This window comes from Emys orbicularis, chromosome 2 (genome assembly GCF_028017835.1).
Source record: "Emys orbicularis isolate rEmyOrb1 chromosome 2, rEmyOrb1.hap1, whole genome shotgun sequence".
NCBI classification, from domain to species: domain Eukaryota; kingdom Metazoa; phylum Chordata; order Testudines; family Emydidae; genus Emys; species Emys orbicularis.
Window position 1 is genome coordinate 69,611,686 of NC_088684.1, and position 13,251 is coordinate 69,624,936.

General features: G+C 42.0%; 1 protein-coding gene across 1 annotated transcript in view; it reads right to left on the bottom strand.

Moving 5' to 3' along the window:
* Nucleotides 1-13,251, bottom strand: part of RP1 (RP1 axonemal microtubule associated) — a 225,597-nt gene that overhangs the window by 144,415 nt on the left and 67,931 nt on the right. Inside the window, exons 19-22 of the mRNA XM_065398305.1 lie at nucleotides 12,676-12,762; nucleotides 8,699-8,831; nucleotides 8,283-8,434; nucleotides 5,006-5,160 (exon numbers count right to left, since the gene is read on the bottom strand). Coding sequence (XP_065254377.1) covers nucleotides 5,006-5,160; nucleotides 8,283-8,434; nucleotides 8,699-8,831; nucleotides 12,676-12,762 — 527 coding nt within the window. The remainder of the gene's footprint in view (nucleotides 1-5,005; nucleotides 5,161-8,282; nucleotides 8,435-8,698; nucleotides 8,832-12,675; nucleotides 12,763-13,251) is intronic.

Sequence of the window (13,251 nt, forward strand, 5' to 3'; positions counted from 1 at the left end):
TTGTGTTTCTTTTCTGTGTCACTTGTATATGTTTGTTCTCCCTTACTATTTCATCTTTGAATCTGTGGCTTTTCTATTACTTAAGCCTTTTGTTTAGCTTTACCCCAAACAGGTCTCTCACGTGCAAACTGTGTGGAGTGTGTGTGCCAAAGTAAACTGGTGTCTGGGGGGCTGGGTTCATGCCTTGAGGGGGCGATGAACCAGAGGGCATTTGTCCAAGTGTCTGGTAATTAAGAACTTTGGAAGGATGGATTTGGGAAGGCCCGGGACTGAAAGCATGTTGGTGTCACCCTGCAAGGAGTAACTAGGCTGGTGAGAGCCAGGGTGAGATCTTGGGTCTGAACCACAGCGGCACAGCACCAAGGCATCTAAGTACAGGGCAGGCAGTGACAGAGAGGTCAAGTGGGATGGACTCTTCCTCCACTGGCCTGCATTCCTCCACTGTTCCAGCCTCAGAGCTGCAGTCACCACTGCCACTGTGTAACCCATGCCTGCTTGGTGTGGCACTCTGTCTCCCTCTAGTGGCAGCTAGACCAGCTAGAGACTGATTAACCTGCTAGATTTTGGCTAAGAGACCGGTGTCTTCTAGCTCAGTGGTTTTCAAACATTTTTTCTGGGGACCCAGTTGAAGAAAATTGTTGATGCCTGCTACCCAGTGGAGCTGGGGAGGAGGGGTTTGGGGTGTGGGGGCAAGGGCTGCAGGGTGGGGCCAGGAATGAGGGGTTCAGGGTGTGGGAGGGGGCTCTGAGCTGGGGCAGGGGGTTGGGGTGCAGGAGGGGGTCAGGGTTCTGGGCTGGGAGTGCAGGCTCTGGGGTGGAGCTGGGGATGAGGGGTTTGGGGTGCAGGAAGGGGTTCTGGGTTTGGGGGGCTCAGGATTGGGGCAGGGGATTGAGGCACGGACTTACCTCCGGTGACTCCCAATCAGCAGCGCATGCGGGGTGCAGAGGCAGGCTTCCCACCTGTCCTGGCACCGTGGACCGTGCTGCACCCTCGAAGGTCTGGCTCCTAGCGGAGGCACACAAGTGGCTCCGCGCAACTCTCGCCCGCAGGCACTGCCCCCCCAGCTCCCATTGGCCAGGAACATGCGGAGCCGGCGCTCGGAGCAGGGGCAGCGCGCGGAGCCCCATGGCCCCCCTACCTAGAAGCCAGACCCGCTGCTGGCTGCTTCGGGGGTGCAGCGCAGTGTCAGAAAAGGTAGGCACTAGCCTGCCTTAGCTGGGCAGCATTGCCGACAGGACTTTTAACCTCCCGGTCGGTGGTGCTGACCAGAGCAAGGTGACCCAGCGCCTTACATGCCGCAACCCAATCGTGGGTTGCGACCCTTGGTTTGAAAAACACTGTTCTAGCTCATGCTGAAGAGGCTCATGCATTGAGCCCCAGAGATCCCAGGTTTAATCCCGGCTACCGACAAGTCATCGGTGTTACAACTATACTCCCAAATGGGGGGAGGGGAGATTTAGTAGTGGTATCCACAAAGTTGCAGGTGCATACCCCTCCCAACTCATGTCAAATCTCCCTGGAGTGTCAGGGTAGAGGAAGCCCCTCTGATGCTCAGCTGTGAGGTATGCAGGATGCCTGCACTCTCTGCAGGGGTTCTCCTCCTCCCACATTCTGACAACAGATCTGTCATACTTCTGCTACCTATCAGGCAGTATACGCCTGCGTGGTGTGTGCAAAACAATCTTTGCCTCATAGGAAACAAAAATCATTCAGCTGAAGGCAGAAGAGAAAATGTTCAATTTCTCAAATCTTCTCTACCCGCCAGAAAATCAGAACTGCATCTGGGTGTCTCATCCTATCTGTTTCCAAGCACCACATGTCAATTTCACACCAAGGAATAGCATGAAACTGACAAAGAAAAGGAGTGAGGTCTGCAACAACAGGAATAGATGCTGAGAATAACCAGAAATGATTAACAGTGGCACCTGAGGGAAAAGGTCAGTTAATCCCCTGATAAATAGCCAGCTCTTTATTTTCAGAAAACAGGAGCTTTTATTTAAAAGGGGAGAATATAACCATTTTCTAAAGATGTGTTTTATGCCTTGCTGACTAAAAACAGAGAACATTAAACACTGATCCATTTACGTGTTGCTTTTCTGGTTTTCACATTCTGATTTCCTCTCTCTTTTCTGGTTTCAGAGTGGTAGCCATGTTAGTCTGTATCAGCAAAAACAAGGAGTCCTTGTGGCACCTTAGGGGCTAACAAATTTATTTGGGCATAAGCTTTCATGGGCTAATAACAGACTTAAAAGTGGCAATTCTTCAACAAAAAAACTTCAAAAACAGACTCCAATGAGAAACTACAGGACCGGAATCAATTTGCGAACTGGACACCATCAAACTAGGCCTGAATAAAGACTGGGAATGGATGGGTCATTACAAAAAGTAATTTTCCCTCTGATATTCACCCCTTCTTGTCAATTGTTGAGAATAGGCCACTTCCACCTAAATTGAATTGGCCTCCTTAGCACTGACACCCCCACTTGGTAAGACAACTCCCATCTTTTCACGTGCTGTAAAATATCTATACTGCTTACTGTATTTTTCACTCCATGCATCTGATGAAGTGTGTTTTAGCCCACGAACGCTTATGCCCAAATACATTTGTTAGTCTCTAAGGTGCCACAAGGATTCCTTGTTGTTTTTTCTCTTTTCTGGATTATCCTTAGAGGAACTTTTTCTTTCCACATTGTAAGGCTATTGCAATCTCCACATGAGAGCCACTTCATTAATCAGTAGTTATGGACTGCTGTACAGTGAGGCTGCTGAGGCTTGATCCTGTATGGTTCTGAGCTTCCTGGCCCTGATCAGAAAAGCATTTGGCATGTGCTTAACATCAAGCACATACATAGTTCCACGGATCAGGGCCAGAGAGCAGGTACTTTGGTACCTTCCCACCAGCTCACTAACAGGCCCAATCCCAGGAGGTGCCGAGCACCTTCAACTACACCTTGAAAGAAGCACTTAGCATTTCATAGCACCAGATCCTAAGAACCTTAATACATTAACTAACTGACCTTCTAGTTTTCAGTGCTACAGCACACACTGGGCTGTTGGCTTATTTATGCTGCTCTCCCATTAAAACCAGGTTATACAGATATATTGTGTAATCCTAAATGCTGAAAACATGTTGATGTATAATTTTAAAAACCCAAAACAGAAACAACATTTTAATTGAAATCCATGAGAACGGCTGGATTTTGCCTGTGAAAAATCAAAAGTCAGGATTCTATTGAGTCAGAAAAAATGTCAACATTTACCAGATTATGGGGGAGGGATAGCTCAGTGGTTTGAGCATTGGCCTGCTAAACTCAGGGTTGTGAGTTCAATCCTTGAGAGGACCACTTAGGGATCTGGGGCAAAATTGGTCCTGCTAATGAAGGCAGGGGGCTGGACTCAATAACCCTTCGGGGTCCCTTCCAGCTCTATGAGATAGGTATATCTCCATATATATTTTTTTTAACTGAGCGGAATATGGTATCTGAACCGGGTTGGGGGGGGGGGGTGTCAAGTCTTCCAGTATAAAATGAAAATAAAGCCATGAGGCAGTGAAGATAAAGCATATCAGAAGCATGTCTGAGGAACAAAGCATTTTCCTTCCTTGAGAAGTGCATTGTATTGCAGCTTCTTTGGCCAATAAAGAAGCCATCCCTTGGTGGTCCTGCTGCCCTATTTTAAACTCTCGTCCGTAGCAGTGTTCTTTTTATAGCAGCCGCAAAAGGCAGGAATGATATAAATTCTCTTTCCTTTTCACCTTTACAGCCTCTGCTGCTGAATATTTTCTGCTGACCAGCCTCCTAGGTGCTAATTATCACAGAATGAATACACCGAAGTGCCCTGTCATGCATGATGTCTGAGCCATGTGACCCACTGGAGGACGAATTTGATACTAGCTGATCTTTCTTGCTTGAGGTAGGCAGCTGGCCTCGTTTCTCTATAGAACCTTCTGTCTGATTAATGTCAGAGTGTTGTTTGTATACTGATGAAACACCAACTAGTGTGTGCCCAAACCTGCATCCCTTATTCACATGAGAAATCCCTACTCTCGTCAGTATTAATACAAATAATTATAATAATTTATAGGGTTGCCTTAATCTCAAAACATTTTACAAAAGTGAGTGAATATTTTTATTTCTATTTTAAAGATAGTGAACCTGAGGCTCAGAGAATTTCAGCAAGTTGCCCAAATTTACACCAAATCAACAATAGATCTGGTAATACAAACTAGGTGTCCTGACCCCGAGTCCAGAGACCTGTCCACTGGGGCACATTACCTCCTATCAATCCACTAATTTCAATGGGTCGACTCACATCAAGTTATTCACATTTATGAGAATTTGCAGTGTAAGGATTATCGTATGGGCCTGAACAGGTTTTTGGTTTCCACAGTTCTTCTTTTCTTGTTAAATGTAAAAAGGCTGGATGATATGGTATTTCTCAAGTGACTTTTGCTATGCTGGCGTAACCCCTGCTTGCTTGGGGGGGGGGGGAGGGAGAGGAGGGTAGGTTATACTGATTTAATAGCTTAAATTAAGTAACCACCAGAAAACTTTCCCCTTTTTGGCATCTCAGTCATCTCTTCAGCAAGAACAAATGCTACTTCTGGATTGTGCTCCTCGTGAATTTCCCATAGAGAATTAGGCTTTAATTTAAAAACCTGTTTGTATAATTTATCTTTGCTTCTTCCATGGGAAATTCTCACCCACCATCTTAGAGCATTGCTCCACATGGGACACAGGTTGGATTGCACAAGCCAATCATATAACATTATGAAGTACGGAGTTAGCCTTTGGCACACACTACCTGGCAATCACTAAATTAAGCAAGCAATCCTGGAGTGATAAGTAATATGAGTTTATCTGGCTGGTCCTGGAAAAACCAAACTGAGCACATTTATTGGCTAAATGTTTCACATGGGTATCATCCAAAGAGTATGTAGCCTTAAAGGATTATTTGGGAAGACAAAGCTAGTTTAAAAACAAAAGGGCTGTAGTGTAAATACTACCTCTCACAGTTGAAAATATATTCAGCGTCCTTCCCAGCTTTTCTGATGATTACTTTCTCACAGTACCAGTACTGCGCCTTGTTACTGGCCTCGCAGTGCAATAGCACCTTCTGCAGTTTTCCAAGAGATACAGCTTCCATTTCAAACATATCCACCTAGAAGACAACAGTGCAGACACCACTTTATAACAGCAGTAAGAAAAGCTAAAAGTTGCTCAGTATTTTAAGGGCCTTGATCCAACTCTCATTACAGCCAAGGAAAAGATTCCCATTGGATATAATGGGAGTCAGATTGTTCCCAACGGGGTAGATTCAAAGCCCATCGAAGTTATCCAGTGTCTTTCCATTGACTCAATGGATTTTGGATCAGGTAATAAGTGGACAAGCTAAAAATCTGAATGTAATAATAATGGCAAAAACCTCATGTAAATTACCTTTACGATCCTTCCCCAAAAGTAGTGCAAAATTCTTCAGTACTGATCCAGTACACCTTACAATAATGCTTGAGAAGTGTTTGGGGTGATTACTTTACAATACTGTAACATTATTTTTTTAGTAAGGGACATATTTGCTTCATGTGGGGTTCCCCCCTCCATTTAAATGTCATTATACTGAAAAAGCTGAAATCTGGCATGCCACTTTGTTCTGCTTATCCATTTAGACTTGTGCAAAAGTTTGATGAAGATTGCTTTAATGGAGGCATGCAGCTGATCAGGTGACAGATTCAGGTTGGCCTAGTTTTGACCTCATGAAGAGCATACAGTTCGCTGTGCAAACTCTCTCTCTAAGTTTAACAGAAAAACTCAAAGGGAAGAGATGAAAAGTATAAATTTATTACACACACAGAGAGATATCCAAAAAAAACCTACGCTAAAAGCATGTTAAGGTTGTAAAGTCAAGCATTCTAAAGATAGGAAATGCCAGAATTAGGGGTGTCCATGTAACTTTAGTTCAGCCCCTTTGTGTATAGGCATTATGAGACATTCTTTAATTATATGACCACATACTATATTTTCCACAGGACCCCCTGCTTCATTCAGTGAAGAGGATGGACAGTGCTCACTGAATGGGTAACTATCCAATATTTCTTTTTATCCTTCTCGTTCTGTGTGCCCCCCCCCCCCGCTTTATTTACTGCACAACAACCAAACCTTGCACCAAATACAGAATTGTTCATTTCCTCGTGGGTTTTTCTGCGATGCAGTCATTGCAGCATCTCAGTTCTTTACAAAAATTAATGAACTGGTGTTCACAATACCCTGGTGAGGTGAGGTGAAGTGGTATTATTATCCCCATTTCATGATGAAGTTGAAGCACAGAGATTAAAGCCAAAATTGTCAAAAATGTCATCTAATTTTGGGTGCTCAATTTGAGAAGCGTAGGGCCAGATCTTTCAGAGAACTCAGCATTTTATACCACTTTACATGTTCAGAGCAGAGCTCCCATTAATCTCAGTTCCAGCTATGAGTGCTTAGCAAGTTAGTAAATCAGAGCTGAAGCATCTCAAGTTGAGTACCTAGAAAATGAGGAACACAGTGGCCACCTGTGAAAGTCTGGTTTAAGTGACTTTCCCAGCATCACGTTAGGAACTCTGTGGCAAAGACAGGGATAGAATCCAGTTCTCCAGGGCAGTATTCAACTGCCTGAACCAGCAGATGATACTTTCTTTTCCTGCAGTCCCCTGCCTCATTCACTACACACCTTCCAGCTTCTGTAACAAATGAGGTGAAGAATAGAATCTCCTCACTCTTAACCGTTTTGTATAAATAATATAATACAGGACATTCTCATCAGCCTACCCAGAAGAGGTCTCTCAGGCAACTTTATGTCCTGAATTTCAACTCCTTTGTGCAGTACTTTATATCTAATGCATTACTAATGGGGCAGATTTATATTCTATGCTGTTAAATTGGCACAGATCCACCTGCAGTTTCTCAATGTATCTGGGATGTTCTACTGTGCTGAATAATTTAGCATTTATATACGCTTTGCATTTTATAAGTATTCCTCAAATATGTCAATATAACCTGTGAGGTTAGTAAGCATTCATTTCCCCCCGTTTTACAGATGGAGAAACTGAGACACAGTGGAGGCCAAGTGACTTGCCAAGGGCACTCAGAAAGTCAGCGTACGTCAACACTGAAATAAAACACCTGCAGCTGGCCCATGTCTGCTTGCTCGGGATACGAGGCTATAAAATTACAGCATAGTCCTTTGAGCTCGGGCTGGAATCCAGACTCTGGGCCTACACGAGCCCGAACAGCTACACTACAATTTTATAGCCTTGCAATCTGAGCCTCACAAGCCCGAGTCAGCTGACATGGGCCAGCCACTGGTGTTTTATTGCAGTGTAGACATATCCTCAGTGACAGGACCAGAATTAGAACTCAGTAATTTCTGAAATTCGGTCTCCTGCTCAGTCCACTAAACCACGCTGCAGAATGCAGCTTGTGTATTTTACTTATGGTAAGGCTCTTAGGTACATGAAAGACAAATTAGATAGTTTCATTTACACCTGGATTGCATTCATCAGTATCAAAATGCTTTACAAAACTGCCATGTGTTAGAAGAAATAGACAGCAAATGTTCCTACTGAGATTTGAAGCCATGAAACAATTTTTGTGCACTCATTTGTGTCCAATTTTGATCTCTTATGCTTTGATTGAAAATGTCTGTATTTTCCCTTGTGGCTTTTCTCTTCATCTTGATTTTTTTTTCTTTCTTTTTCCATTCTTTTATTCTCCTTAATGTTGCCTTCCCCTCCTCCTCCCCACCCCCCCCCCCCAACTTCCCATTTTTACTCTTGTTCCATTATTCATTTCTGGTTTACTATGTCCTGTTTTTTCCTCACTTATATTATTATCTCCCAGAAATGGCAAGCACCAAATGTACTGTATTATATCTATGAAAATCTTTAATAAAAGAGTAGCTAAATAAACTGAAGTGTGTCTGTATCCAAGATTTCAATTAGTTCCCCTCAAAAGCAATTTTAAGCATGTACAAAGGCTACTTTAAACATGTATAATAAATAATAATAATAATTAATGGAGATATCCCATCTCCTAGAACTGGAAGGGACCTTGAAAGGTCATCGAGTCCAGCCCCCTGCCTTCACTAGCAGGACCAAGTACTGATTTTGCCCCAGATCCCCAAGTGGCCCCCTCAAGGATTGAACTCACAACCCTGGGTTTAGTAGGCCAATGCTCAAACCACTGAGCTATCCCTCCCCCCTCTGTGGATGTCTCTGTGAATATGCAAACTTCCTTGCTCAAACTTACCATTCCTCTCTGAAATTTCACTGGCATATCAGATTTATGCAGAAGTCTTAGACCAGAGTCTCCTCTCTTTCCATAGATACATAGGTAGATCGGAGAGTCTGTTTCAGCTTGCTCCAAATGGCCAGTGTAAACATAAATGTGGTATCTCAGAACTTGCAAAATCGAGAAAGGAAAACACAAGTTAGTTATTCATACAGAGAGATCACAATTCACATGTGTTCAACCTTCAGTCATAATGAAGACACCACCACAAATCTGGCTTGCACACATTTGCAGAGATTATATTTTCAAGAACTAAATTTAAGTGTTTTTTGCGATTACTAACAATACCTTTATGAATATACTGCTCATGAAATATAACATAGCTAACCTGAATCCAGTACATCTAAGTGTGTACTTCCGAAGTATACACGTACTTGGATAAATGGGTTTTCCTGCTTCTTCTACTGGGAGTTCACATATAATATCTCCAGCTCCACGGCTTCTTGACAACCACTTGTTTGCTGGAAAATGCAGAGTCCTCCTGCTCTTTACATGGTGCAGTGTCACCTAGGGAAGAAGCAGTAGCAACAACCATGAGGCAATGCAGTTTCTCCAGTTCTGCAGGGCCCAGTACTGAAGAGATACATTTTACTTTTCTAATTCTGTTACTATTTTACCAATGTGCCTCCACCTGGAACTAGAAAGACCATCTTTAGAGAGAATCTTTATGCTCACTCATTCCTTGGTATCTCTGCTGGAACTGCCAACATCTATTCTTTTTATCTGCTAAGAGTTCTCAAAATATGTCTTATTTTTGGTGTGAGCAAACACATGAATTAAATTTGGCTTCTTACCTTACTAAACATAACTGGTTCTGATTTTTGTCTACAGATAAATTCCATGGAAAACTGCCTTCTGAACTGCATGAAAACATTCTGAAAAATGAGCAGTGAGACTAGGTTTTTGGAAAGGGAAGCGGGTCTGTTACAGGACCATTTCCAAATGGAAATGGGCTGAAACCAAATTCCTGAATCTAAATCCCTCTGAACTCTGGTGGGGGAAAGCACGTGTTTTCATAGATTCTAAGAAATCTATGTGTTGAAACTGGTGGATCCAGATCCAAATTCTGTAGCTGGTTCCTGCTTCTATAATGGAACAAACCAAACCCCTGCATCCAAACACATTTACATCTTCCCCAATTTAAGATAGTTCAGGATCCAAATTTTGAGCTATTTGCTACTGAGTGCTATGGTAATAACTGTCTTGTTTGTTGCTTCATGTTATTAGAGGAGCTTTTTTTCCTTTCCTTCTTAGGATGGTTATTATTGGTCTTCGATTATAGCAGCACATACTACAGTTTTCCCTTCCTCAACCTTCATTAGCAGCAAGCATTTAGTGCCAAAACCATTCTGTCTCTACACTCTTGATGCTGTTTGAAGTATGGTATTCTGAGAAAAAGTTTATGATTAAAATTACGAAATTAGATATTTGCACTCAAATTCTAAAAGCACATTTTAGAGGGGGAGAAAAGACTCCTTTAAATTGCTTCCCCATTAAAGTGGACATGTATTTTACTTAAAATAATATTCATTTAAAAGAGAGAGCATTTGGGTTCCAACATGAAATACTTTTGCAGCAGTGATTTTTAATCACTAATTGAATTTACAGGACAACCTCAAATGGTTATTGGCACAGCTCCCCTTGCTGATTCAGAGCAACAACAAATGTTAGCTGCATTGACAAAAAAAACCACAACTTTCAAGTTAATTGGTTTCCTTAAGTGAAGGGAATTCTTTGAAATCCCAGAGTTGCTCTATGAAGTTTGGACTAACATATTAAAGAAATGTGCTGTAACCAACAGGTTGGAAAATAGATTTCCTGAAATCGTTTGACCAAAACTGAAACATTTAAACTTCTATTCAGGTTTGATATTCCTAAACTTCAGGCCTCTGAGCTAATGTCAAAAATCTGTTACTGCCATGCAGTTCTGGTTTTAGGATTCAGGCCTTGTAAGATGAAATGACAGAATAAAAGGCAGGCACGTGTGTTTCCATACACATAGGTTAGGCAGGGCTGCCCGGGGGTGGGGAGGGAGGGCCAAGTGGGGCAATTTGCCCCAGGCCTCTGGCCCCAGAGGGGCCCCCACGAGAATATAGTATTCTATAATATTGCAACTTTTTTTATGGAAGGGGCCCCCGAAATTGCTTTGCCCCCAGGCTCCCTGAATCCTCTGGGCTGCCCTGAGGTTAGGAGACAAAGCACAGGTACTTGGTCTGGAGTTCTGAAAGGAATATTACAAGATAGGTCTGTTCTAGTATGAATTTATTCTACCAAGTGTTATTCAGCAAAATAGAATAGAATTAGGTCACTTAGTAGCTCTGAAATATGTTGTTCCAAGCATGGATATTATTGTGTGCAAGGATATGACTGGCCTATTCATAGCCAAACTTCGGTCTTTTTCTCCCCATGCAGTTGTCTATGGTGTAGCTGAAATTCTGTGACCTTCCACGGCCAGTTTCTAGAGGTAATATAAGAGCAATCTACAGCAAACTGAAAAATACTGTTCCATTTTTTAGGATGCAAAATTTGACAGAGTATCAATACTCCAAAATTAACACCTAGGTACCACAGTGATTGGCACGTTAGAAAAAAAATGCTAACAATGCCAAGTTTGGGGGAGTTTGAATCCAAAGTTTTGGCTCTGATCCATCCCTTTTATAAACTTGACAGTGATAATACATTTATGTAAATGCTTTGGTGGCATGTATTTTGGGATTACACAATCTGTCACTAATTTCACCCTCTCTGAATGCCCTGGTTAAGTGCAAAATTAGGTATTTTTCCCCAGAATCCCATAGTCAAAGAATTTCTCATTGGTCCTGGGAAGTAACTACTCACATACGCTAGGATGTACAGTATATACCATGATCAAAGGACTCTTTTGTTACACACAAGTAGAAATGTGCCAAAAAAGTTGAACCAGAGATAAAATCTCAAGTTTTCATTGTTATTGCAAATAATAAAACATTCCACCATGTTGCCTTGACATTCAGTAAGGTCTTTCATTGCAGGTATGCATGTCAGCTAGTCTTTAGCTGTCTTATGTTAAGATTCATTTAACCCAGTGGTTTTCAACCTGGGGTCTGTGGACCCGTGGGAGTCTGCAGAGTAGGTCTAAGATTTCCAAAGTGGTCTACTGCTTCATTTGAATTTTTTTAGGGATCCACAAATGAAAAAAGATTGAAAAGCACTGATTTAACCAAAACCAACCAAGTTGGGGATCAGTGATGAGCTGAGTGAATCCCAAACTGCCACCACACCCCAGAAAATGCCCTGTGTCAAGTTTCTTATAGCTAATAAATTATTAATATATTTTATAATGCATTTGGATACTTTAATGAATAATATAGGCCCATTTGGTGAGCACAAGGGATTAAGTTTATCCAGTGAAACTGGTGCAGCAGTAGCTTCATGGACAGAGCTCAGAATGTGTTCTGTTCCTGACTCTGACACAGACTTGTCTAGTGACCTTGGGAAAGTTTCTTAAACCACTTTCTGCCTCAGTTATCTCATCTGTAAAATGATACTTACTCTTCTCTATAAAGTGATTTGAGTTGAAAAGTGCTAAATAAGTATTAATTATTATTTTAATGACCACCTACCATCCCATTCAGTTTTTCCACTATTTACTATAAAGTCACAAAGCAATGAATTAAAGCACTAATTATGCTGAAGACTGATCAGCAAATTTACCATAAAAATCTTAAGAACATAGGAATGTCCATACTGGGTCAGACCAAAGGTCCATCCAGCCCAGTATCTTGTCTGCCGACAGTGGCCAATGCCAGGTGCCCCAGAGGGAGTGAACCTAACAGGTAATGATCAAGTGATCTCTCTCCTGCCATCCATCTCCACCCTCTGACAGACAGAGGCTAGGGACACCATTCCTTACCCATCCTGGCTAATAGCCATTAATGGACTTAACCTCTATGAATTTATCTTGTTCTCTTTTAAACCCTGTTATAGTCCTAGCCTTCACAACCTCCTCAGACAAGGAGTTCCACAGATTGGCTGTGCGCTGTGTGAAGAAGAACTTCCTTTTATTTGTTTTAAACCTGCTGCCCATTCATTTCATTTGGTGGCCCCTAGTTCTTATATTATGGGAACAAGTAAATAACTTTTCCTTATTCACTTTCTCCACACCACTCATGATTTTATATACCTCTATCAGATCCTCCCTTAATCTCCTCTTTTCCAAGCTGAAAAGTCCTAGCCTCTTTAATCAATCCTCATATGAGACCCGTTCCAAATGCCTAATAATTTTCGTTGCCCTTCTCTGAACCTTTTCTAATGCCCAGTATATCTTTTTTGAGATGAGGAGACCACATCTGTACGCAATATTCAGTCTTACCTTTTCTAACTTCCATTCTGGGTGTTCACTTGTTCCATCGTGTCCTATTCTTATCTTATAGAATTCTCCAATATACTTTATTTCAACCTGAATTTAAACACAAAACAGCACATGTAAATAAGGATCAAGCATTGAAGCTCTATACTTCAGACTTGCTTGGCTTGTGATGTGAAGGTTAGAGGCTGTTTAACCAAAGCCCACATTGGAGAACTGACCCGGCAGTTGATTCAAGATTAGAAGGCAGCCTTACATAATTCTACTTGCCCACACATATGGGGTGAGAAGCTTTTTGACAATAAGAGTGGGCATGTGTATTTTGTGCCCAGGCTGCTATCTTTTCATGATAGTTTTGCAAAAAAACCCAACCCTCTAAATATTTCCTTTCCTGTGTCTTAGCTTATTGCAAGTGAAAGAAAAGAATAATGTACTTTTCACCATTTGTGCTGTGTTTACACTTTTTGCCATTCATTCAGCTTGGCCGAGGGCCACATTTTTGAAAAAATTAGGCATAAAGTCACATGCACAACTGTAATTCTTTCCCAATTTCCCTGAGAAAGTGAAGTAGCTATGTGTACA